Source organism: Cherax quadricarinatus, chromosome 53, assembly GCF_038502225.1.
Source record: "Cherax quadricarinatus isolate ZL_2023a chromosome 53, ASM3850222v1, whole genome shotgun sequence".
Taxonomy (NCBI): Eukaryota; Metazoa; Arthropoda; class Malacostraca; order Decapoda; family Parastacidae; genus Cherax; species Cherax quadricarinatus.
The window spans coordinates 12,644,603-12,671,735 of NC_091344.1; the positions used below are offsets into that span (position 1 = coordinate 12,644,603).

The 27,133-nt window shown below is 41.2% G+C and overlaps 2 protein-coding genes across 6 annotated transcripts in view; one reads left to right on the forward strand and one right to left on the reverse strand.

Annotated features, from left to right (window-relative positions):
- The window catches only part of LOC128692258 (putative protein MSS51 homolog, mitochondrial), a 44,185-nt gene extending 32,668 nt beyond the window's left edge, over positions 1-11,517 (reverse strand). The window contains exons 1-4 of one of the 3 annotated variants that reach the window (XM_070096325.1): positions 11,361-11,505; positions 10,796-10,855; positions 6,947-7,475; positions 2,953-3,074 (exon numbers count right to left, since the gene is read on the reverse strand). In XM_070096325.1, the coding sequence (XP_069952426.1) occupies positions 2,953-3,074; positions 6,947-7,163 (339 nt within the window). In that variant the 5' untranslated portion in view covers positions 7,164-7,475; positions 10,796-10,855; positions 11,361-11,505. Of the gene's footprint in view, positions 1-2,952; positions 3,075-6,946; positions 7,476-10,795; positions 10,862-11,360 lie in introns of all 3 variants that reach the window. The other 2 variants (XM_070096324.1, XM_070096323.1) reach the window with 2 other exon arrangements.
- A 4,557-nt stretch (positions 11,518-16,074) lies between these two features.
- The window catches only part of LOC128692401 (HAUS augmin-like complex subunit 3), a 43,531-nt gene continuing 32,472 nt past the window's right edge, over positions 16,075-27,133 (forward strand). The window contains exons 1-3 of one of the 3 annotated variants that reach the window (XM_053781560.2): positions 16,075-16,185; positions 22,005-22,195; positions 25,830-26,024. In XM_053781560.2, coding sequence (XP_053637535.2) covers positions 22,011-22,195; positions 25,830-26,024 — 380 coding nt within the window. In that variant the 5' untranslated portion in view covers positions 16,075-16,185; positions 22,005-22,010. Of the gene's footprint in view, positions 16,186-16,424; positions 16,654-22,004; positions 22,196-25,829; positions 26,025-27,133 lie in introns of those variants that run through there. The other 2 variants (XM_053781559.2, XM_070096326.1) reach the window with 2 other exon arrangements.

Here is a 27,133-nt window from a genome sequence, read left to right on the forward strand (position 1 = left end):
TGGTCTTCTCTGATGTTCCCTGGTCTTCTCTGATGTTCCCTGGTCTTCCCTAGTGTTCACTGGTCTTCTCTGATGTTCCCTGGTCTTTCCCGGTTTTCTCTGATGTTCCCTGGTCTTCTCTGATGTTCCCTGGTCTTCTCTGGTCTTCTCTGATATTCCCTGGTCTTCCCTGCTCTTCTCTGATGTTCCCTGGTCTTCTCTGATGTTCCCTGGTCTTCCCTGGTCTTCTCTGTTGTTCCCTGGTCTTCCCTGATGTTCCCTGGTCGTCTCTGGTGTTCCCTGATCTTCTCTGATGTTCCCTGGTCTTCCCTGGTCTTCTCTGATATTCCCTGGTCTTCTCTGATGTTCCCTATTCTTCTCTGATGTTCCCTGGTCTTCCCTAGTGTTCATTGGTCTTCTCTGATGTTCTCTGGTCTTTCCCGGTCTTCTCTGATGTTCCCTGGTCTTCCCTGATGTTCCCTGGTCTTCTCTTGTGTTCCCTGGCCTTCTCTGATGTTCCCTGGTCTTCCCTGGTCTTCTCTGATATTCCCTGGTCTTCTCTGATGTTCCCTGGTCTTCCCTGGTCTTCTCTGATATTCCCTGGTCTTCCCTGGTCTTCTCTGATATTCCCTGGTCTTCTCTGATGTTCCCTAGTCTTCCCTGGTCTTCTCTGATGTTCCCTATTCTTCTCTGATGTTCCCTGGTCTTCCCTAGTGTTCACTGGTCTTCTCTGATGTTCCCTGGTCTTTCCCGGTCTTCTCTGATGTTCCCTGGTCTTCTCTGATGTTCCCAGGTCTTCCCTGCTCTTCTCTGATATTCCCTGGTTTTCCCTGGTCTTCTCTGATGTTTTCTGATCTTCCCTAGTGTTCACTGGTCTTCCCTGGTCTTCTCTGATGTTCCCTGATCTTCCCTGGTCTTCTCTGGTGTTACCTGGTCTTCCCTGGTCTTCTCTGATATTCCCTGGTCTTCCCTGGTCTTCTCTGATGTTCCCTAGTCTTCCCTGGTCTTCTCTGATGTTCCCTGGTCTTCTCTGATGTTCCCTGGTCTTCCCTAGTGTTCACTGGTCTTCTCTGATGTTCCCTGGTCTTTCCCGGTCTTCTCTGATGTTCCCCGGTCTTCTCTGATGTTCCCTGGTCTTCTCTGGTCTTCTCTGATATTCCCTGGTCTTCCCTGGTCTTCTCTGATGTTCCCTGGTCTTCCCTGGTCTTCTTTGTTGTTCCCTGGTCTTACCTGATGTTCCCTGGTCTTCTCTGGTGTTCCCTGATCTTCTCTGATGTTCCCTGGTCTTCCCTGGTCTTCTGATATTCCCTGGTCTTCCCTGGTCTTCTCTGATATTCCCTGGTCTTCTCTGATGTTCCCTAGTCTTCCCTGGTCTTCTCTGATGTTCCCTATTCTTCTCTGATGTTCCCTGGTCTTCCCTAGTGTTCATTGGTCTTCTCTGATGTTCTCTGATCTTTCCCGGTCTTCTCTGATGTTCCCTGGTCTTCTCTGATGTTCCCTGGTCTTCCCTGGTCTTCTCTGATATTCCCTGGTCTTCCCTGGTCTTCTCTGATGTTCCCTGGTCTTCCCTGGTCTTCTCTGATGTTCCCTGGTCTTCCCTGATGTTCCCTGGTCTTCTCTGGTGTTCCCTGGTCTTCTCTGATGTTCCCTGGTCTTCCCTGGTCTTCTCTGATATTCCCTGGTCTTCTCTGATGTTCCCTGGTCTTCCCTGGTCTTCTCTGATATTCCCTGGTCTTCCCTGGACTTCTCTGATGTTCCCTAGTCTTCCCTGGTCTTCTCTGATGTTCCCTATTCTTCTCTGATGTTCCCTGATCTTCCCTAGTGTTCATTGGTCTTCCCTGGTCTTCTCTGGTGTTCCCTGGTCTTCCCTGGTCTTCTCTGATGTTCCCTGGTCTTCTCTGATGTTCCCTAGTCTTCCCTGGTCTTCTCTGATGTTCCCTGGTTTTCTCTGATGTTCCCTGGTCTTCCCTAGTGTTCACTGGTCTTCCCTGGTCTTCTCTGATGTTCCCTGGTCTTCTCTGATGTTCCCTGGTCTTCTCTGATGTTCCCTGGTCTTCTCTGATGTTCCCTGGTCTTCTCTGATGTTCCCTGGTCTTCTCTGATGTTCCCTGGTCTTCTCTGATGTTCCCTGATCTTCCCTAGTGTTCACTGGTCTTCCCTGGTCTTCTCTGATGTTCCCTGGTCTTCCCTGGTCTTCTCTGATGTTCCCTGGTCTTCTCTGATGTTCCCTGGTCTTCTCTGATGTTCCCTGGTCTTCTCTGATGTTCCCTGATCTTCCCTAGTGTTCACTGGTCTTCCCTGGTCTTCTTTGATGTTCCCTGGTCTTCCCTGGTCTTCTCTGATGTTCCCTGGTCTTCTCTGATGTTCCCTGGTCTTCTCTGATGTTCCCTGGTCTTCTCTGATGTTCCCTGATCTTCCCTAGTGTTCACTGGTCTTCCCTGGTCTTCTCTGATGTTCCCTGGTCTTCTCTGATGTTCCCTGGTCTTCTCTGATGTTCCCTGGTCTTCTCTGATGTTCCCTGGTCTTCTCTGATGTTCCCTGGTCTTCTCTGATGTTCCCTGATCTTCCCTAGTGTTCACTGGTCTTCCCTGGTCTTATCTGATGTTCTCTGGTCTTCTCTGATGTTCCCTGGTCTTCTCTGATGTTCCCTGGTCTTCTCTGATGTTCCCTGGTTTTCTCTGATGTTCCCTGGTCTTCCCTAGTGTTCACTGGTCTTCCCTGGTCTTCTCTGATGTTCCCTGGTCTTCTCTGATGTTCCCTGGTCTTCTCTGATGTTCCCTGGTCTTCCCTGATGTTCCCTGGTCTTCTCTGATGTTCCCTGGTCTTCTCTGATGTTCCCTGGTCTTCTCTGATGTTCCCTGGTCTTCTCTGATGTTCCCTGGTCTTCCCTAGTTTCTACTTGCACTTTCAACCCACTTCCACTCTTTTTATTATTAAAATGCAACCTGGTAGACAGGTAGAGTAACAACTGACCTGATCTATGAGTTCCTCCTTCAGGTGTTGACAGACCAGGTCATGGGTCGGCTGTCTGATGAGACGACACTGTTGACCACAGTACTTTACTGCCCTACACTGCCCACACTCCTCGCCCACACCTGCCACACAACGCTACACTTTAACACACCTGCGACCCAACACTGCACTTCACACACCTGCGACCCAACACTGCACTTCACACACCTGCCACACAACACTACACTTTAACACACTTGCGACACAACACTGCACTTCACACACCTGTGACCCAACACTGCACTTCAACACACCTGCGACACAACACTGCACTTCACACACCTGCGACACAACACTGCACTTCACACACCTGCGACACAACACTGCAGTTCACACACCTGCGACACAACACTGGACTTCAACACATTTACATAAACACACACACACACACACACACACACACACACACACACACACACACACACACACACACACACACACACACACACACACACACACACACACACACACACACACACACAAACTAAGTGCAACAGAGAATGGAAAAGGTACAGGAGGCATAGGACCCAGGAAAACAAGGAGATTAGTAGAAGAGCCAGAAACGAGTATGCGCAGATAAGGAGGGAGGCCCAGCGACAGTATGAAAACGACATAGCATCGAAAGTCAAATCTGACCCGAAACTGCTGTATAGCCACATTAGGAGGAAGACAACAGTCAAGGACCAGGTGATAAGGCTGAGGAAAGAAGGTGGAGAACTCACAAGAAACGATCAAGAGGTATGTGAGGAGCTCAACACGAGATTTAAGGAAGTATTTACAGTAGAGACAGGAAGGACTCTGGGGGGACAGACCAGATGGGGACACCAACAAGGAATACACCAACAAGTGTTGGACGACATACATACAGATGAGGAGGAGGTGAAGAAACTGCTAAGGGACATCGATACCTCAAAGGCAATGGGACCGGACAACATCTCTCCGTGGGTCCTTAGAGAGGGAGCAGATGTTGTGCGTACCACTTACCACAATCTTCAACACATCCCTGGAAACTGGGCAACTACCTGAGGTATGGAAGACGGCAAATGTAGTTCCCATTTTCAAAAAAGGAGACAGAAAAGAGGCACTAAACTATAGACCTGTGTCATTGACGTGTATAGTATGCGAAATTATGGAGAAGATTATCAGGAGAGTGGTGGAGCACCTGGAACGGAACAGGAGTATAAATGCCAACCAGCTCGGATTCACGGAAGGCAAATCCTGTGTCACAAACCTTCTGGAGTTTTATGATAAAATAACAGAAGTAAGACAAGAGAGAGAGGGGTGGGTTGATTGCATCTTCTTGAACTGCAAGAAGGCCTTTGACACAGTTCCTCACAAGAGATTAGTGCAGAAGCTAGAGCATCAGGCGCATATAACAGGAAGGGCACTGCAATGGATCAGAGAATACCTGACAGGGAGGCAACAACGAGTCATGGTACGTAATGATGTATCACAGTGGGCACCTGTGACGAGCGGGGTCCCACAGGGGTCGGTCCTAGGACCAGTGCTATTTTTGGTATATGTGAACGACATGACGGAAGGGTTAGACTCAGAAGTGTCCCTGTTTGCAGATGATGTGAAGTTAATGAGGAGAATTAAATCTGATGAGGACCAGGCAGGACTTCAAAGAGACCTGGACAGACTGGACACCTGGTCCAGCAAATGGCTTCTCGAATTTAATCCTGCCAAATGCAAAGTCATGAAGATAGGGGAAGGGCACAGAAGACCACAGACAGAGTATAGGCTAGGTGGCCAAAGACTGCAAACCTCACTCAAGGAGAAAGATCTTGGGGTGAGTATAACACCGAGCATGTCTCCGGAAGCACACATCAATCAGATAACTGCTGCAGCATATGGGCGCCTGGCAAACCTGAGAACAGCATTCCGACACCTTAGTAAGGAATCATTCAAGACACTGTACACCGTGTATGTCAGGCCCATACTGGAGTATGCAGCACCTGTTTGGAACCCGCACTTGATAAAGCACGTCAAGAAACTAGAGAAAGTACAAAGGTTTGCAACAAGGTTAGTTCCAGAGCTAAGGGGAATGTCCTATGAAGAAAGATTAAGGGAAATCGGCCTGACGACACTGGAGGACAGGAGGGTCAGGGGAGACATGATAACGACATATAAAATACTGCGTGGAATAGACAAGGTGGACAAGGACAGGATGTTCCAGGGAGGGGACACAGAAACAAGAGGCCACAATTGGAAGCTGAAGACACAAATGAGTCAGAGAGATAGTAGGAAGTATTTATTCAGTCATAGAGTTGTAAGGCAGTGGAATAGCCTAGAAAATGACGTAGTGGAGGCAGGAACCATACACAGTTTTAAGACGAGGTTTGATAAAGCTCATGGAGCGGGGAGAGAGAGGGCCTAGTAGCAACCGGTGAAGAGGCGGGGCCAGGAGCTAGGACTCGACCCCTGCAACCACAAATAGGTGAGTACAAATAGGTGAGTACACACACACACACACACACACACACACACACACACACACACTCACACACTCACACACATACAAAGCCTGCTCATATACTTATATTATGAATTTAAAACCAGCATTTGGTGCCTGATTTAATAGTAGGTGAGCACTCGCTGAGATTATATACACTCAAAATATACTAAACTGAGTAACTGAACACAGCAGAATAATTGAAGACAGCAGCCTGACTGCAGGTTCAGACTTCATCTGAACCTGCAGTCAGGCTGCTGTCTTCATGTGGCCTTCACATAAAATCATAAGTTTTTCGTTACATAGGTTCCACACTGCACACTCTCAACACTTACAAAATATTATTGTTATTATTCCAAAAATTTACAAAATGCGGCCCTCGTTTAAATTTGCCCTTTCAAATTGGCCCTTTCATACTTGTGGAGAAATTTTTCTCAAACCCCCTCACAGGGGCGTCGACCCCCACCCCCCTCCTCGAGGGAGTTAAAACCCAGACTGTAGAGCAGGAGTATGAGAGGGATCATGACCTGTTCTTTAGTACCAGCAGAGATCAATACCATAATACCAAAAGGTTGGGGACTGCTGTTGTAGTAGTTGCCTCAGCCTATCTACCAATTCCATCCACCTAAACAATGCTAAATTCTGGAACCACTTTCCACAAGACGCAAAAAAAAAAATCCTTATCCGTCACCTTCAAAAATAAAAATTTCTTTAATGTGATTTAAACTCCGGATACATTAAAGTCCAGTTGATCAATAGTGACCCTGTTGATCAATATTATATTAACATTAATGCAAGAATCGCGAACGAGCGATAAAAGATGCCAAACAACCACAGGGGGAGTTGAATGATAGCTCTAGACCTTTCGTCTTGCAATCAACACATCATCAGGAGCTTGCAATGCTGCAGAAATGAGTAGGAAGTATTGTGTACCTTGATATATTGATACAGAGTGTACAGGTTCGAATCCTGCTGTGGACTGACAGATAATGTTTGTTGCTTAAATAGCAACACTCTTCTTGCCGAATAGGGCAAACGAAAATTTGAGTATGCAGTAATATCGCAAAAATCATTCTGAACCTACCAAAAAAAATATATTCACTGTGTTTGCTTATTATCAAATTATGTAAACCTATATAAAATATATTTAGTTGGATTAGGCTAAATTAAGTTGCGCTTAGGTAAGTTTCCTAGGATTCTTTTGGTAGAAAATCGTTAATTTTTATATTAACATAAATTAAAAAAATATCATTAAACATATAAGAGAAAATTTTAGAAAGGACTTAATTTTAAATGAGTTCTTGCTAACTGACCAGTTTTACCTATTCGGCACCACATATATATATTATAGCATAAGGTACCACCGAAATAATTTATTTTGCGATCATTTCCATGTTAAAAAGTGACAGACTGGGCGAGTCTATGCGAGAAGCTCTACAGGCTCGATCCTCCTTTATCTAATAGCAAGAAATAAAGAAATTCTGTGTGTGTCTCTCTCACCTTCAGTCTTGTTACAGTTGGCACAAGCTGCCCTCATCTTCCTTAGTTTCTTCAGTGTGATCTTGAAGGCCTTGCGAAGTGTGTCCTCAGCACTGGTACCTAACTTCTTGTTCTTCAGCACCTGCGTCGGTGCAAGCAGGACCCCATGCGGTGCTAGGTACTTCTGGTACTTGTCGCTGAAGCTCTTAGGTGGGTACTCAGTCAACTCGAAGGCCATTGTGTTATCTAGAGTACCAGTGTGGTACTACAAGAGGAAGAAAATGAAGAGCCAGAAAAAAGAAGAGTTGCTTCGGCTTGTTATCCCTGGAAGGTTTTTAACCCGGGATGACAACCCAACAAAGCCAACACAGTGGCTTTTATCCGTGTGGGTTCCTTGGGGGTCTCCTCCCCCCTCAGGATGCAACCCACAACAGTTGCCTAACACCCAGGTACCTATTTATTGCTAGGTGAGGAGGGGCAGCATATGCGAGGCGATTCTTCCGCTCGTCCAGAATCGAACTTGTGTCCTCTCGATTATCATCTGAAAGTCCTGCAATTGCAACAGAAATGATATTGCTATAGTTCCCCCATTCAATAATAATAATTATAAATAAATTATAGTAATAATAATAATAATAATAATAATAATAATAATAATAATAATGACAATAATAATAATAAAGGATGCATAACTCATTTGCATAATGGAGATAGTAGAGCACTATCTAAAAAAATTACAGACCAGAAGCACTAACATCATACATTATATAACACTTCGACACAGTGACGAGATGCCAAATTACAAAATTTTATGAAACAGCACAACCCGAGCATCGTGGACTCAGAGCGTGGAGATCATGCTGCTCACAACTGCTAAACCATTATGACAGAATTTCGGAGGAGGTCGAAAAGAAAACAAAATGCAGATGTGATATACACGAATTTCGCAACAGCATTTGACAAATGCACTCATAGGGTCATTGCATACATAATGAGGGAGAGATTATGCACAGAATAAGGAAGATAAGTATAACTGGGTAAGTAGACATATTGATAGTCAACTTTCTGGCAGGTAGAACACAGTAGTAGCAAGTAAAGCAATTTTTTTTCCACACTAGTAAACTTTGTTAATATAGTAAACATTAACAAAGTAAAAAGCTCATTACCCCGAGGTACTATCCTGGTTCCTGGCGGACATTACAGAAACACTCGCCAGTTTCGTATCATCATTTGTGGATGATACTGAAATCAGTATGACAATCACCTTCGAAGAAGACGTGGAAAGATGCAAGAAGATATAAGGAAAGTCTTCCAGTTGGCGGGTGAGAATAACATAACTGGTTACAAGTTCCAACTGCTTATTAAGGAAATGAATGAAGAACTCAAAAGAGACACTGTATACAAATCGTAAGAGGATCACGAAATAGAACGAAATGAACATGTGAAAACCCAAGGAATAATCATGTCAGATGACCTTGCAGAGAACACACCAAGAAAATGATGGGGTAAATAAAAAGAACTTTCAAAACAAGGGAAACAGTGTTGATGGTGACACTAAATGGTTTGCGCTCTCTCATTTCGGGTATTGTTCAGTTTTGAGGGCCCCGTTCAGGGAAGGGGAGATATCAGAGCTGGAACAGACACTTCATTTACAGCCTGTATAAAGCATTTAAATTACTGGAGAAGCCTCAAAGTCCTAAATATGCACTATTCGCCGGAATGAACAGAGAGAGAGAGAGAGAGAGAGAGAGAGAGAGAGAGAGAGAGAGAGAGAGAGAGAGAGAGAGAGAGAGAGAGAGAGAGAGAGAGAGAGAATAATAAATACATGGAAAGTACTTGAGGACCTAGTCCTAATTCTGCACCCTGCGATGACATAACAGTGAGAGATAGTGGAGACAATATAAAATAAATCCACTGAAAAGCAATGGACTCAAAAACAGAGCATTGTATCAACATTCGCAATCGCAGATTTTTTAAAAAAAATCCAGAAATTATCAGAAACACTGCTGGGATAAGTGTAGACATCTTCAAGGGGAAACTGGACAAGTATCTCCGGCAAGTGCCAGATCAACCAGGCTGAAATGGATATGTGGGCCAGTGGGGCACTAACAGCAACAGCCTGGGCAAGTTCCGGACAATCCTGGCCCAAGGCCGGGCTCCGGAAGCAGGAAAACCTCTCAAAGCCTATCAGAGGCATATCAAAGGTGATTAGAATGTGCATAGAAAACTTATGTGGATTGTTACTCGTATACTGGTGCTGTTTTTTGCTTACTGGTGCTGCAGTAATGTTCTATTAGGCCAAGTACTCATAGATCCAGTTCACAACCCGGAAATTTGGAATAAAAATATCGACAAGATGGAGAATAAACTTTTAGTGGGATAAAGTCTTGTTCTGCGCAGTCCCTGGACCCATTATGTACCTCTGTAATCTTTTGACTACCGCCCACAGGATGGGTATGGGGTGCATAATAAACCTATTAAACTAACTCTGCGTAGAACTTAAGTCATAATGACTTGATGAGACTCTAAACTGAGCGAAACGTTACTTTATTTTTTTACACAGATCAGTTTTACAGGCTAAGAGCTGATAAATTAGACACATGTGCAACACTTGGGTATCTTTATTGAGGAAACGTTTCGCCACACAGTGGCTTCATCAGTCTTATACAAAGAATAGTGAAGATCAGAGGGAGTTTGAGGGAATCAGTCCATCAATCTTTTCAAGATTAATGGACTGATTCCCTTAAACTCCTTCTGATCTTCACCATGCTTCTTTGTACAGGACTGATGAAATCACTGTGTGGCGAAACGTTCCCTCAATAAAGATACCCAAGTGTTGCACATGTGTCTAATTTATCAACTTGTCGGTTCTCTGAACTATTTATCTAGGCCAAGAGCTGTTGTCTTACCTTAGTTCATTTCAAAGCCCAGCCCTATCTGAGATATACTACCACTACCCCAGGATGCCACCCACACCAGTCAGCACCTACTTACTGCTAGGTGAAGAGGGGCAGCAGGTGTAAGGAAACCCGGCCGGGGATCGAACCACGGACACTCAGTGTGCTACCAACCAATGTGATGTTTTATGAATGTAACACATATTGTGAAGATTAGATAGGACATTGGACAGTGTAGGAACACATAAATGATGGAGCACTGCAGCAAGCCTACTGGCCCATGCTAGGCAGGTAGTTTTCAAAGCCAATCCTTGTCACGCATATGGCCATAAACTTGGAGACAAGGCAGTTACAGAAACAACTCCAGGGATAAGAATATTGTACATCAGACCAGATTCAGCAAGATGGCGTCTGTGAAGGCTGGAATGAAGAGTGAAACACAGGTGCAGAGGTCCTCAAAAAATTAGTGGGAGTTAAGTGGAGCAAATATGTAGGTAATAATGAGAATTCAGTGAATACATAAAGAAGAAAACAACAACAATAACGACAACAACAACAACAATAACGACAACATCACCAACAACAACAACCCATGACTCAACCCCCCCAACACTCACAGGGGTGAACAAGGGGAGTGTTACCCAAATAACCCGGACATAGAAGAGAGGAGCTTACGACGACGTGTGACTTTGTAAATGGTCCAAGTCGGACCGAAACGTCGTCGTAAGCTCCTCTCTTCTAAGTGCGGGTTATTTGTGTATCGTTCCAGTCACGGTATTGTGCCTTTTTTGTTACTGAGGGGGAGTGTCTGAGAGGCGGGTTTGAAGTACACAGGGGTAGAAATGTAAGTTAAAAATCACTGATGAGTCACAGACAGGTCTCACAGTGGTCGGGAAGTGGAACGAACTAACCAGCAAAAATGGTAAAAGCAGGATATATACATAATTTTAAGAACAGGTATGGTAGGGCTTACGCAGCTAGGATCTCTTGAGAGGTCAGCGGGCAGGCTGGGCCAGGAGCCAAGACTCGATTCCTGCAACTACATACTTCTAAGCACAAACAGAATAAAAAGTCACAATACCGTGACTGGAACAATACACAAATAACCCGCACTTAGAAGAGTGAAACTTATTACGACGTTTCGGTCCGAGTTGAACCATTAGCTAATGACTAGTTAATGGTGCAAGTCGGACCCAAACGTTGTCATAAGTGTCAGTCTCCTATGTGAGTAAGTTTACTTTTTATTTAGGTACAGGTCCACATACCTACAATTATCACACATAGTAACATGTGGAATTTACCTAAGATAACCCTCCAAAAAATCAAAGTGACTTATTTTCATTAGGGTTCTTGTAGAATATACAAGTAAATAAGTTTATTTAGACACAGATACACATAAGTACAATTACAATGCATAGTGTAAATTACCTAGGATAATTTCCCCCAAAATAAAGTAACTTATGTCCACTGGGGTCCCAGACAGGTTATATGTGTACTGGTAAATACAAACACTGGAGTACAGACTGTGTTTGACTCACCTCACACCATCACGCAGAGTAACGATTAATCACTGTTGTCGTATATACTATCCCATACATATATACCTCAGGGCTGCCTATACGAGCACTGGTTAACACAGCCAGGGAGAGAGATGTGAGTCAGTGAGCGAGAGAGAGGCCAGGAGCTGCCAGATCTTTATATAGCCTGGGAGAGTGAGGCTACCTACCATGTTTTTCAGTTCCTCCCATGACGAGGAGAAATGTTATAATATTAACTTGGAAGGAGCAGAGTTAATGGTACGACTGAGCGGAACCTTGTCCCATATAAAAGTTCATTTTAAAACGTGTATTTTTTTCTTTATTGCCGGCAGTAAGTTATGTGTATCCTACATGAACTAACTGATGGATGGTTAATGGGGGTTTAAAGACTATCATCACACTAGGCTTATGAAGACTGGACGGTAACTCTTCACCAGCTAACAAAAATACTGAAATATACATTACACTCTCAGTATATATACCCCGAGACAAATACATCTCTCGGTATGTATATATCCTGTGAAATGCGTGAAATGCAGTAATTGGAAATTAAATACCTTAATCTGTATCACGACTGCTTTTTTTTGTGCAGATAAAAAATCTGTACGGCAGTTCGGGTTCTTTGAACGTCTTACCTGCAGTATATCTGGAGAGGGTTTCGGGGGTCAACGCCCCCGCGGCTCAGTCTGAGACCAGGCCTCGTGGTGGATCAGGGTCTGATCAACTAGGCTGTTACTACTGACCGCATGCAAACTCACGTATGCACCACAGCTCGACTGGTCAGGTACTGCCTTTAGATGCCTGTCCAGCGCCTTCTTGAAGACAACCAGGAGTCTATTGGTAATCCCCCTTATGTATGCTGGGAGGCAGTTGAACAGTCTTGGGCCCCTGACACTTAATGTGTTGTCTCTCAGTGCACTCGTGGCGCCCCTGCTTTTCACTGGGGGAATGTTGCATCTCCTGTCGAATCTTTTGCTTTCATAGGGAATGATTTTCGTGTGCAGGTTTGGTACTAATCCCTCTAGGATTTTCCATGTGTACAGTATCGTGTATCTCTCTCGCCTGTGTTCCAGGGAATACAGATCAAGGGCCTTCAACCGTTCCGAGTAATCTAGGTGCTTTATCGTACTTATGTGTGCCGTGAAAGTGCTTTATACACTCTCCAGGTCAACAATTTCCCCTGCCTTGAAAGGAGCGGTTAGTGTACAGCAGTATTCCAGCCTAGAGAAAACAAGCTATTTGAAGAGAATCATCATGGGCTTCGCATCCCTAGTTTTGAAGGTTCTCACTATCCATTCTATCATTTTTCTAGCAGATGCATCGGTAGATACATTGTTGTTCTCTTTGAAGGTGAGATCCTCTGACATTATCACTCTCAGGTCCTTCACATTACTTTTTCGCTGTATTGTATGGTTAGAATTTGTTGTATACCCTGACACAGTTTTAATTTCCTCAAGCTTTTCATATCTGAGTAGTAGACTTGGTTGAATATTTTAAAATAAAGAATTAAACTAAGTCTGCCCGAAATGCCTAGCCATGCTAGGCGTTCTAGTGGTACACTCTGTGATCATTATTTAACTACATGTAAACCACACAACAACCAAATTCTGTAAATTCAACATTGTAATCTTTATAGAGAATAAACTTTGAATTTGAATTTGAATTTGAAAAATATATACTCAGTGGCCACTTTATTAGGTACACCTGCTCGTTAATGCAAATATTTAATCAGTTAATAACGTGGCAGCACCTCAGCGTCAAAGTATGCAGACACGGTCAAGAAGTTCAGTTGTTGTTTAGCCCAAACATCAGAATGGGGAAATGTGATGATCTAAGTGACTGTGTGATGATTGTTGGTGCCGGACTGGGTGGTTAGAGTATCTTAGAAATTGTTAATCTCCTGAGATTTTCATGCACAACAGTCTTTAGAGTTTACAGAGAATGGTGGGAAAAACAAAACATCTAGCGAATGGCAGTTCTGTTGACGAAAACCCCTCAAGGGAGGTTCCTTGATGCTGGTGAGGGGCTCTTGATCTAGGGAACTGGATCTGTGCTCCAGTTCCCTGAATTGAGCCTGAATAAACTGAGAAGGGCAAATAATTTTAATGTTCAGTGTAATGGGGAGCCCATCACTTTGGTTTCATCAGTAAAATATCTGGGAATCCCCTTTGACCCATGCATATCAGGAGAATTGATAGGGAACAGTGTAGTAAAGAAAGCGAATGCCAGACTGAAGTTCCTGTATAGACAAGCACAATGTCTACCTACTGAGGCTCGCAGGACCCTATGTCTAGCCTTTATACAATGCCATATGGATTACGCTTGCTCTTCATGGTGCTCTGTCTTGACAAAAAAAACTGAAAGACTGCAAATCACCCAGAACAAAATTGTAAGATTCATCCTGGGGCTGGGACCAAGAGAACATGTAGGCCAGGATGAATTACAGCAGTTGGATATGCTGAATGTTGAAGACAGAGTAAAACAACTGAAGCTAAATCATGTTTATAAAATTGCTCACAAACAGTGTCCAGAATATCTTGCTGTCAATTTTGTCAAGGTTGGAAACCAAAGCAATCATAGTACCAGGGGGAGAGAGCACAACTTTGTAGTACCCACAGTCAGTGGCCAGGCTTCAAACACCTTTTATTGTACAGCAATAAAGGAATGGAACAGACTACCCGCAAATGTCAAAGCCAGTCATAGCATGAACCAGTTCAAGAAGAGTGCCAAAAGGTGTCTGGTGAATGTAGCTACAGAAAGGGAGGAGAATGATTTTTTATTTTGTAGCTAACATACGTGTAAATTTTACCTTATTCCTAGTAATGACCCTCGTATTGTAGATAGTCTTAATGTAGTAGATAGTCTTTTTAGTATGATAATAAGATGTTATCTTCATTGTAGAATAATAAGAAAATATTATAACCTTTATATTATAATAATAAGGTAAAAGGACCCCAATGGAAATAAGTCACTCTGTCTGACTTTTTTGGGTTATCCTAGGTTCTCTACACATATGCTGCTATGTATGATAATCTATGTAACTGTATTTGTGTATACCTGAATAAACTTACTTACTTACTAACACCTTCCATCCCCCCACATGCGCTGTATAATCCTCCGGGTTTAGCGCTTCCCTGTGATTATAATAATAATTTGAACGAAAATGTCCTGTTAATAAAGGAGATCAGAGGAGAATGGTCAGACTGGTTCAAGTTGGCAGGAAGGCGACAGTAACTCAAATTACCATGCGACTTTTCAACTTTCCCCGCTCTCTCCCCACAATAAATGTATAATAATAATAATATCTTTATTTCTACCAGTACATGTACAAGGTATACAGGCCTAGCTGACATCAATGACATACTTGTGGAAAATTGCATTTATCTGGATGTAATTCATAAGGTACATACCAGTAAATGGTAACACAGATAATTATTATTTATCAAAGTTACTTAGACAAGTAGGAATTTGGGACATCTAGGTCGCAAAAATGTCCCCCTTCGATACCTACCACTGTCATATCCACAAGTTGCTCTAGACCTATAATTATAAATGAAATGTACATACACCAGGAATTCTGGTAAATATATAAATTTGTGGACTGTATAGTAAAATTAATAAATGATTACATATGCACAGTTATATAACAGAAGGAGAATATATCTTAATATCACTCACCAATTTGACTGGAGATTAATGTGTATACTCAAAAACCTCATTCTAACCAAATTTATGAAGATAATGCTGGCCAGAATTATAACACAAATTTAGATAGCTTATCTGAGGTTCCTGGAGCTGTCTTGTCCAGTCGTCTGATATCTTCCGTTATACAGGACTGCACATCCAACAATTTCGGCTCCTATTTGAGAGGTTTCAGCCCAATTTAACCTCTCGAGCGACGAAAATTCTTCGATTATTCACTAACGTTTGTGTTGACTAGGTCAAACATGGCGAGTCTCTTCTGCGCAGGCGCAGAATTTCCCATTTTTTATAACAAATTTTATTAAATACAATGTATTACACTAATTTACATAAAAAATACAATGTGTTTTTTTCCGGAAAATACATTATTTTCCACAATACTACTATATAGAAAGCCCCTTGTTATGCTGAGCATTTTGGGCAAATTAGGTCAGTTTTGTCCCAGGATGCGACCCACACCAGTCCACTAACACCCAGGTACCTGTTTTACTGATGAGTGAACATAGATAACAGGTGTCAAGAAACACGCCCAATGTTTCTACCCTGGCTGGGAATCGAACCCAGACCCGCGCCTTGTGAAGCGAGAGCTTTTTAGCCGCCAGGCCAGGGGTCAAGGGATGACCCTACCCAGTACTAGCAGGGTGTACCTAATAAAGCGGCCACTGAGTGTACATCTCTTATTAACAAAATAGTATACATCACATTTATGTTTAATTAATGCACACCCACCATGAGGGATGGCTCGCCTGAAACATTATTATTATTATTATTATTATTATTATTATTATTATTATTATTATTATTATTATTATTATTATTATTATTATTGGTGTTGCTGGTATCATTAATATTATTATCAATTTATTTTTAATAATAATAATAAAAATAATAATAATAATAATAATAATAATAATAATAATAATAATAATAATAATAATAATAATAATAATAATAATAATAATAATAATAATAATAATAATAATAATAATAATAACAACAAAAATGAACCAATCAGAGCGAGGCTGGCGCCTAGATCGACCAATCAGGACAAAGAGCGGCCAAGGTTTACTAACTTGAAGGAATCATTGGAATAATCTCACACTTACTTCAATAAAAACACGAAGTATGTCTTTATTCAAGTTTTACATACGTAAATTTACATTTACACAATGACCTTGAGGTCACATACATGTTATTCACACACATAAATGTAGTAAATTATGTAGATTTAACGTAGGATGTGATGAAAAAAAAATGTTCTCCATTTATTTCTTGTAATAATTTGTCTCTTTCATGTATTTAATTTTTAAATTATTATTAGTTGTTACTGCATGTCTAAAGTGGCTCGTTGGGCTCACAAGCGACGGACCAGGGTTCCATCCTGGGGGACCCCTCAAGGGAGGTTCCGAGACGCTGGTGAGGGGCTCTTCATCTAGGGAATTGGATCTGTGCTCCGGTTCCCAGAATTGAGCCTGGATACCTTCCATCCCCCCACATATGCTGTATAATCCGATGGGTTTAGCGCTTCCCTGTGATTATAATAATCCGTCCTGGGGGTGGACTCGTTTCATTGACACCTAAGCTTATTTAGGTACAGTTGCACAATTTTTGGATGAATTACAGATGATTTGCGTAGTAACGTATGAATCTCCAGAGATAATGATTCCAATGTTCATCTAGCAGCAGTAAGGTTCCCGGGTGTTAGCTGTGTTGTGGGTGGCATCCTGGGGAGGAGCAACTAAGGAACCTAATAGAACTAAGCCACACTGGCTTTCTTGGGTTATTTAAGATCAGATTTGTTTGGATTTTTAACCTCGAGGGTTAGCCACTCAGGATAACCCAAGAAAGAACTGCCCGAAATGCCTAGGCATGCTAGTGGCCTTCTTGTAATTCATATTTTATAATATGTAAACCACAAACTGTAATTAATATACTATAGTATGTAAACCCCAAATTATAATCTTAACAGAGAAATAAACATTTCAGTTTCAGTTCAATTTGAATTTCAGTCAGTGCATCATTGAAGACGTCTTATTTCCATTGTGGTCCTTCAGTCTCTACACATGATGCATGCTGCTTTGTATGATAATCTTTGTATATGATAATCTTTGTAACTGTATTTGTGTATACCTGAATAAACTTACTTATCCCCCAGGATGCAACCTACACCAGTCAACTAACACCCGTGTACCCCATGGCTCGTATTGCTGTGGATCAATAATTCAAATATCATTCATCATCAGTCATCCATCATCATCATCACCACCACCACCATCCTCACTGTGCTTGCTTACATTTATTATTAATTTTAATTATCACAAGCAGTATTTACCAAATACAAAATGACAATATATATAATTATCCCAATTTTCACTGGAAGATATTTTCTTCACTTCTAGGAACCCAGTGGAAATAAGTTGCTTTCTTTGATTCTTTGTGGATTATCCTAGGTAATTTATATGTGTGTAAGTAGGTTTATTGAGACACAGGTACACATAGGAACAATTATCATACATAATGTAAATTTTTCCATGTCCACAACTTATTAAGTTGAGATGACATATGCTGCTTCAGCAATACATGAAGTTATTACAATCTGTAGAAGTAATTTGTATTGCTTTGCTTATTTAAATCCCTACAGTGTCAGTATTAAGCACTATTAATTTTCTGTTAATTCACAATAATGTTAAAAAAAAAGTAGTACACATAAAAGTACTCTGTAGTATACTTAATAAAGTACTGTACACAATTTACAGATATACTGCCATAAACATTTAAAAATTTTACCAGTGGATTTGCCAATAATTTTAAAAGTTCATCATATCAAAGGTTTACTGTGCAGTGCAATGTAGCAAGGTCAGTAACTGACAGCAACTTGAGGGAACAGCAACACTGGAATCTTGTTACAGAGGGCACCTCCACAACCTTCTTGCTAACTCTTGGGCATGACCTACTTTCTCTGCTGGATCCCTTTCATCTGCTGTAAACTCATCTGACTCCAGTATACAGCAAAATTTACACCTAGATAGCATCAACCCGTGAAACGTTCCATCCATATTGTACGATGCAACACTACTTCAGATTCACCAAGACTATTATATGCAACATCTGTTCCTTGGCTAAGAGACTAATTCCCTCATCCTCTACTGTCTTGTGTGTACAGTGGAGCCTTGGTTTTCATTTTTAATTCTTTCCAGAGAGTCTGATGGAAACCAAATTCGATGAAAACTAAAGCAGTATTTCCCATAAGAAATAATGTAAATCCAATTAATCTGTTCCAGACACCCAAAAATATTAACAGAAATACATTTTATAGGGAATAACTATAGTTTTACATACAGAAAAAATGAGAAATAAATATAAAGCACTAATTTTAATGGATAAACGAACATTTAAATTAGTTTTACCTTTGTTGAAGACTCTTGTTGATGTTTTTCTTGAACACTTGGGGGATTTTCAGGGTGATACACCAGTAAAGGCTTCAGTTAGAAATCCCCACTAGCGTTACCACAGAACAAAAGAGTTAGCCTATCCTTCATAGGCTTGTGTCCTGGCAGTGCCTTTTCCTCTTGTGTGATGTAGGCCATCTTTGGCATTTTCTTTCAAGAGAGGCCTGTTTCGTCACAACTGAAAACTCGTTGGGGAGGAATCCTTCAGCCTCTACATACTCCTGTAATTCATCAACGAATTCTTCGGCCGCACGGAGGGGAGAGGGAAGAGAGGTTATCTCTACCACCATCACTACCACCCTGTGCCACCATCACTACCACCCTCTACCACCACCACTACCACCCTCTACCACAACTCGCAAAATCGATTGCAAACAAACCACCTCTACCACCATCACAACCACCCTCTACCACCATTGCTACCATCCTCTACCACCATCATTACCACTCCTCTACCACCATCACAACCACTACCACCCTCTACCACCATCACTACCATCCTCTACCATCGCTATCACCCTCTACCACCATCACAACCACTACCACCATCACAACCACTACCACCCTCTACCACCATCACAACCACTACCACCATCTACCACCATCACAACCACTACCACCCTCTACCATCATCACAACCACTACCACCCTCTACCACAACTCGCAAAATCGTAATGACACGATTGCAAACAAACCACCTCTACCACCATCGCTACCATCCTCTACCACCATCGCTACCACCCCTCTACCATCCTCTACCACCATCGCTACCACCCCTCTACCACCATCACAACCACTACCACCCTCTACCACCATCACTACCACCCTCTACCACCATTGAATTCTATCATGTTTCTCACCTTCTTTATCAGACGGCTGGCACTCGGAATTTTCAGACCCCAAGGTGGCTTATTTAGCAATCGCACTCAATAAACAAGCACAAAAAACAATCGATTATTACAAAATGTTTCATATGAAGGTGCAGGGTAACGTTCATTTGATGATAAACAAAGCCAGACAGTTTTAGAATTCGTGTGTGGGATGCTTTGCATGGCCGCATTCAGGCAGACACATTTGGTACGGCAGATGAAAACTTAGGTGACAGACGAAAACTAGGACAATATTTTGACGAAAAAGGTTGTCAAAAACCAAATTCGATGAAAACCAGGGCAAACGAAAACCAAGGTTTCACCGTATGTATTTCTGCAAGGTTGAAGGACTGATTACCTCCTATAATACAGTCTTCCGTTATGCCCCTGTATCTTGTGATAAAGCCTCTGGTTTGTGAAATATCTACAGAAAAAAGATATCTACATGTTGCACATGTGTCTAATTCAACTAGAGTTAAATGAACATGACTTTGCACATTTAGGACACCTTTTATGCAGATGTTTCAGTCCTGGGACTATGATCATTGCAAATACATAAGGAGTTTTAGAGAATTCAGGATATATAGTGTGGCCAGAGAGAGGGAGAGTAGTAGTATTAGTAGTCAGGTGCAGGGCACTGAAAGTAAAAAAAAAAGGTTTACTGTATGGCTGTCACATGGCAGTCTTGAGGAAGTAAAGTATGTTCTAAGAGCACATGGGTTAAAAGTGTGGAAATGTTAAAAAATGCTGGCAGTAATAACATCTCCATCAACTGTTTATTAACATCCTCTAAAAGAATTTTGATTTTGCTTCTAACTCTCAAAATTTAAGGCAAGATGCTGTGGAAATCATTTGTTAGCAGTTTTGTAGATATGGATTATAATAACTATAACACTTGATCTGCCATGCAAATATTTATAATTTTTGCAGTTCATCATGTCCTATGCTGTATCTTGCACCCATAGCCAGGATAACTTTTTCCCCTCTTATATTAGATAACTTTCAATTTGTTTTCAGTATTTTATCAAGTAGGGTACTATGATGAGCAGGAGTAACCTACGTGACGTAATGCAAGCCCCAAACACAGGGTTTTGCATGCCTCAGCAAGTCTTCATCAGTGACAAGTCATCTTGTCTCGAGGAAAGAGGGTGCCTTGATACCTGTAAAAGGCTGCAAATTGAAAAAAATTGGAGCTACCCTTCCTTGAATCAGACCTGATTACCTTCCATTCCCTAGGAGCTGTATGATCCCTTCAGGTTTAATGCTTTTTCATGAAATGTACTAATAAAAGTAATCTAACCAGGATTCTGAAATAAAAATTATACCAGGCATAATTTCAGATCTTAGAATTTTAATTTCAGTTTTTAAAATTATACTAGCACCAACATGTATGAAATGAAATGTAGACTTGCTCTTACTTCAACTATCACATTCCATTTCTGCATTGTCCAGAAGTTGTTTGTCATCACAGAATTGATTGGCTTTTATGTTTTCTGTGCTTAACACTATCAGTGTTAAGATGCATTTATAATTCAAACTGAAATTAAACACCATTACATGGATAACTAATATTGTCATCAACCCATCTCTCTTAATTTTCACATGTCTTGTTATTTGGATCAGTCTTACATTGTAGACATAAGGATGTTGTATTTTTTTTTTTTTTTAATTTATGTGCTGTATGTTTTATGGGCTGTGGTTTTCTTTATACACTTAGTCTCTATGGACTCCAGGTAAGCATGTACTACGTATGAAATCAATGCTAACATCACTAATTTGTTGTGCTTTTCTTAATTTTTTTTTAAATCAGTACTGTATAGTGTATATGCATGCATAGTACAACTTTCGTGACTCACGAAATCGTAATGACATGATTGCAAACAAACCATACCATGGGTGAGGATAGAACCTGCGATCAGACAGTCATAAAACTCCAGACTGACACATTAGCCACTGGGCCAGCTGGCTACAATAAGATTCATCCAACTAGGTGTATTGATACACCATAGGAAGGTTAGCATAGGCACCACTGTGACCACAAATGCAAGTTTTTACATTTGCATTTGTGGTCACAGTGGTGCCTATGCTAACCTTCCTATGGTTTATAAATATGCCTAGTTAGATGAATCTTATTGTAGCCAGTATGCTGTATTCTTTTCAAGCTTGATGGACTAATCACACCGACTCAAGGCTAAGGAATTGATTACCTCAGACTCCTCCGTTCTTCACCATTCTCCTTGCCAGTTGGCGTAGTGGCTAACGTGTCAGTTTGGAGTTTTATGACTCTCTGATTGTGGGTTCTATCCCTGCCCGTAGTATGGTTTGTTTACGACTATTGTGTTTGAAGTTTATTCAGTACTGTATTATCTCCTTGCATGTGTATGCCATAAAAAAAAAAATTAGTACGAGTATCATATGTTCATCTTGATTCCTGCTTACCTTGGAAAAAAAATTGGTAATTTTAGATTCCTATTTCATTTTAGTTCATAATTTCACAAAACTTGATCTTAATCTTGGTGAAGACTACAGTTTCAGCAATTTTGATCCTTATTGCAACTTCCAAGCCTATTTTGATGTCTTAAGTGTTATGTTCTGGTGTATCTAATCAGTTATTTTTATTGCAGGCCGAGATGAATGGAGAACGTCTAGTTTCTCACCTGCAACTGTTGGATGTACCAGGGACTGATCACTTAAAGGGGGAAAACTATGACTGGCTCTTCCTTGAAAATCCCTCATCCCCATTACCTGCATTTCTGGAGTGGTTTACTGAGAACATATCGGCTAATGACGTTCTCACAGATGAGGATTTAAATGAGTAAAGTTATCTAGCGTATATTTTATTTTTTATAATTTTTAGGACATTACATATATGAAATAATTTTTCAAATGTCCATACTCGTATATGTAAATTATCCATTATGTCATTCCACAGTGGAGTGACTTAATGAATAATTTTTTTTTTTCAACAAACCGGCCATATCCTACCAAGGCAGGGTGGCCCAAAAAGAAAAATGAAAGTTTCTCATTTTAAATTTAGTAATTTATACAGGAGAAGGGGCTACTAGCCCCTTGCTCCTGACATTTTAGTCGCCTCTTACAACACGCATGGCTTACGGAGGAAGAATTCTGTTCCACTTCCCCATGGAGATAAGAGGAAATAAATGACAACAAGAACTAGAAAGAAAATAGAAGAAAACCCAGAGGGGTGTGTATATATATGCTTGTACATGTATGTGTAGTGTGACCTAAGTGTAAGTAGAAGTAGCAAGACGTACCTGTAATCTTGCATGTTTGAGACAGAAAAAAGACACCAGCAATCCTACCATCATGTAAAACAATTACAGGTTTCTGTTTTACACTCACTTGGCAGGACGGTAGTACCTCCCTGGGTGGTTGCTGTCTACCAACCTACTACCTGTAATAATGAATAATTATATATTTGAATATGAACATTTGAGAAATTATTTCATACATGTAATGTCCTAAAAATTTTAATTATTTTGTAATTTGATGTATGATATTTTGTATTTGTTTTATTTGTAATTATTATTGTATATTTAAATAGGTAGGACCACTCACTTTCCGTCTAAACTGTTGTATCTGAGCGCCTCTGCAAAGACTGATTATGTATGAGTGATGATGAAAGTGTTGAATGATGATGAAAGTTTTTTTTTTTTTTTTGCTGTCACCCTGCCTTGGTGGGAAATGGCCAACTTCTGAGTCAGCAGATCAATGGTAGTTTGTTAGTCAATTTAATATAGAAGAAGTAAATTTAGTTAAAATATTATACATACTTTATATAAAAAAATGAAAGTCACAATACCATTCCTGGAGCGATTCACCAAATATTTGCACTTCATATCATAAAAATCTTTGAAAGGGTCCTAAGAAGCAAGATCACCACCCATCTAGAAACCCATCAGTTACACAACCCAGGGCAACATGGGTTTAGAACAGGTCGCTCCTGTCTGTCTCAACTATTGGATCACTACGACAAGGTCCTAAATGCACTAGAAGACAAAAAGAATGCAGATGTAATATATACAGACTTTGCAAAAGCCTTCGACAAGTGTGACCATGGCGTAATAGCGCACAAAATGCGTGCTAAAGGAATAACAGGAAAAGTCGGTCGATGGATCTATAATTTCCTCACTAACAGAACACAGAGAGTAGTCGTCAACAGAGTAAAGTCCGAGGCAGCTACGGTGAAAAGCTCTGTTCCACAAGGCACAGTACTCGCTCCCATCTTGTTCCTCATCCTCATATCCGACATAGACAAGGATGTCAGCCACAGCACCGTGTCTTCCTTTGCAGATGACACCCGAATCTGCATGACAGTGTCTTCCATTGCAGACACTGCAAAGCTCCAGGCGGACATCAACCAAATCTTTCAGTGGGCTGCAGAAAACAATATGAAGTTCAACGATGAGAAATTTCAATTACTCAGGTATGGTAAACATGAGGAAATTAAATCTTCATCAGAGTACAAAACAAATTCTGGCCACAAAATAGAGCGAAACACCAACGTCAAAGACCTGGGAGTGATCATGTCGGAGGATCTCACCTTCAAGGACCATAACATTGTATCAATCGCATCTGCTAGAAAAATGACAGGATGGATAATGAGAACCTTCAAAACTAGGGAGGCCAAGCCCATGATGACACTCTTCAGGTCACTTGTTCTCTCTAGGCTGGAATATTGCTGCACACTAACAGCACCTTTCAAGGCAGGTGAAATTGCCGACCTAGAAAATGTACAGAGAACTTTCACGGCGCGCATAACGGAGATAAAACACCTCAATTATTGGGAGCGCTTGAGGTTCCTAAACCTGTATTCCCTGGAACGCAGGAGGGAGAGATACATGATTATATACACCTGGAAAATCCTAGAGGGACTAGTACCGAACTTGCACACGAAAATCACTCACTACGAAAGCAAAAGACTTGGCAGACGATGCACCATCCCCCCAATGAAAAGCAGGGGTGTCACTAGCACGTTAAGAGACCATACAATAAGTGTCAGGGGCCCGAGACTGTTCAACTGCCTCCCAGCACACATAAGGGGGATTACCAACAGACCCCTGGCAGTCTTCAAGCTGGCACTGGACAAGCACCTAAAGTCAGTTCCGGATCAGCCGGGCTGTGGCTCGTACGTTGGTTTGCGTGCAGCCAGCAGCAACAGCCTGGTTGATCAGGCTCTGATCCACCAGGAGGCCTGGTCACAGACCGGGCCGCGGGGGCGTTGACCCCCGGAACTCTCTCCAGGTAAACTCCAGGTAAACTTCGACAATTTTTTGGTCTGTCATGGACCAGTCATGTCACAACCATAATGACCAGACAGTGGGCCAGAATGGACCGAAATGTCACCATTAAGTGGGTTTTTGGTGAGATATATATACATGGTGGTCTTCTGAAAATATCGTCTTATGCAGCAGTGTAGGTAACCAGACTGGTAGACATTGACCTTCCTAGGAGGTACACAACTATCCTCCTGTTGTATGAGTGTGAAATGAAAGCCTGTTAAACTTTTTGCACTCTGGCAGAATTGCTGGCCCTTGCTTTCCTTCTCAAACACATAAGATACCTGATAAATCTTACAAACTTCTGTTAGCATTCAGTATTCCTCGTCTTTATTTTCTTGTGTTCTTCTTAGTAGTTCTTAATACATATTGCCTTTCCAATTTGAGGTTTGATCTAAGTCAGGGCTGCTGGAGCAATGATCCATGGAGCCATTAATAGAGATTTTAACAGTATATACTATACAAGAGTGATTGAAGAATATAATAGTCTGTGTTGCATTAGTCGTAATTTGTGACAGGTGTGCTTAAGGGAAATGTTGTGAACAGTAATATTACTAAGGTATGTTTTTAAACTGTATTCAGTATTTTACCTTGTATCTAAATCTATTTATTGTCTTGTATTATAGAGTAGAAATAATACTGATACATTGAAAAGCTACAGACTCCACACTACTGAAACTTGCTGAGGATTCATTATAGCTTCAGACACATGTATAATGGGACTTTTTTGATCCTGAATGTACAGTATGGGAAAGAACAAGTCTTATTAATAAATAAATTAATGAAATATTAGGAAGCAAGCTGATGAAACATTAAATACAGGAATATAAAAGGAAGAGCAAGGCCTAAATAGGAGAGAATGAAGAATAAAGTAGTACAGTATAGTAATTATAGTACTTTTAGTTAAATTAAGTTTTATTTAGAATACGTAGATGTTGTTGGTATGCATATACTGCATTACCAGTATATAGATTTAACCTAAGATAACCAGTAAAGTCAGACAGTATTACATCATTCCATTATTAGACCTATTGGTTAAAATTCTTCACTCGTCAACTTTGGTGAGTGCCAGAAAATTAATCGGCAAATTAGGACGATAGCATATTTTCTTGTGGACTTCCCTTAGATATTTTCCTGTAATCATGCCAGATATGAAGAACTAATGTCCAAGGGAGAAGTACTGACAGGCTATCATCTGGAGAAGATGGAAGCCTGCCTCTCAGGATTGCCTGTAGCTTTCAGTACATCTGAGGAAGACAGCCAGAAAGATGTGCTCACTCTGGAGGAATGCAAGAGACTGAAGGACCAGTTAAAGGTTCTGGTAATGAGAAGGAACCAATTAAGGTATTGTCAGCTTTGTGAGATATTACAGTGTTCTGGGAATGTAAATTTGATTTTAGCAGTATTTTTTTTTTTTCAACATGTTGGCCATCTCCCACCAAGGCAGGGTGACCTAAAAAGAAAGAAAATCCACAAAAAAGAAAATACTTTCATTATCATTCGACACTTTCACCTCACTCATACATAATCACTGTCTTTGCAGAGGCGCCCAGATACGACAGTTTAGAAGTATATATAAAGTATAACATACCCCTCCCATAATGCTAATATCCCAAACCCTGCCTTTAAAGTGCAGGCATTGTACTTCCCATTTCCAGTACTCAAGTCCAGCTAACCAGTTTCCCTGAATCCCTTCACTAAATATTACCCTGCTCACACTCCAACAGCTCGTCAGCTCCCAAAAACCATTCGTCTCCATTCACTCCTATCTAACATGCTCACACACACTTGCTAGAAGTCCAAGCTCCTCACCCACAAAACCTCCTTTACCCCCTCCCTCCAACCTTTTCGAGGACTACCCCTACCCCGCTTTCTTTCCCTGCAGATTTATACGCTCTCCATGTCATTCTACTTTGATCCATTCTCTAAATGACCAAACCACATCAACAACCCCTCTTCAGCCCTCTGACTAATACTTTTAACTCCACACCTTCTCCTAATTTCCACACTTCGAATTTTCTGCATAATATTTACACCACACATTGCCCTAAGACAGGACATCTCGCCTCCAGCCACCTCCTCACTTCAGTATTTAAAACCCAAACTTCACACCCATATAAGAGTGTTGGTGCCACTATACTTTCATACATTCTCTTCTTTGCCTCCATGGATAATGTTTTTGTCTTCACAGATACCTCAGCGCACCACTCACCTTTCTTCCTTCATCAGTTCTATGGTTAACCTTATCCATCATAAACCCATCTACTGACAAGTCAACTCCCAAATATCTGAAAACATTCACTTCTTCCATATTCCCTCTCTCCAATGTGATATTCAATTTTTGTTTATCTAAATCGTTTGATACCTTCATCACCCTACTCTTATTTATGTTCACTTTCAACTTTCTACCTTTACACACCCTCCCAAACTCATCCACTAACCTTTGCAACTTT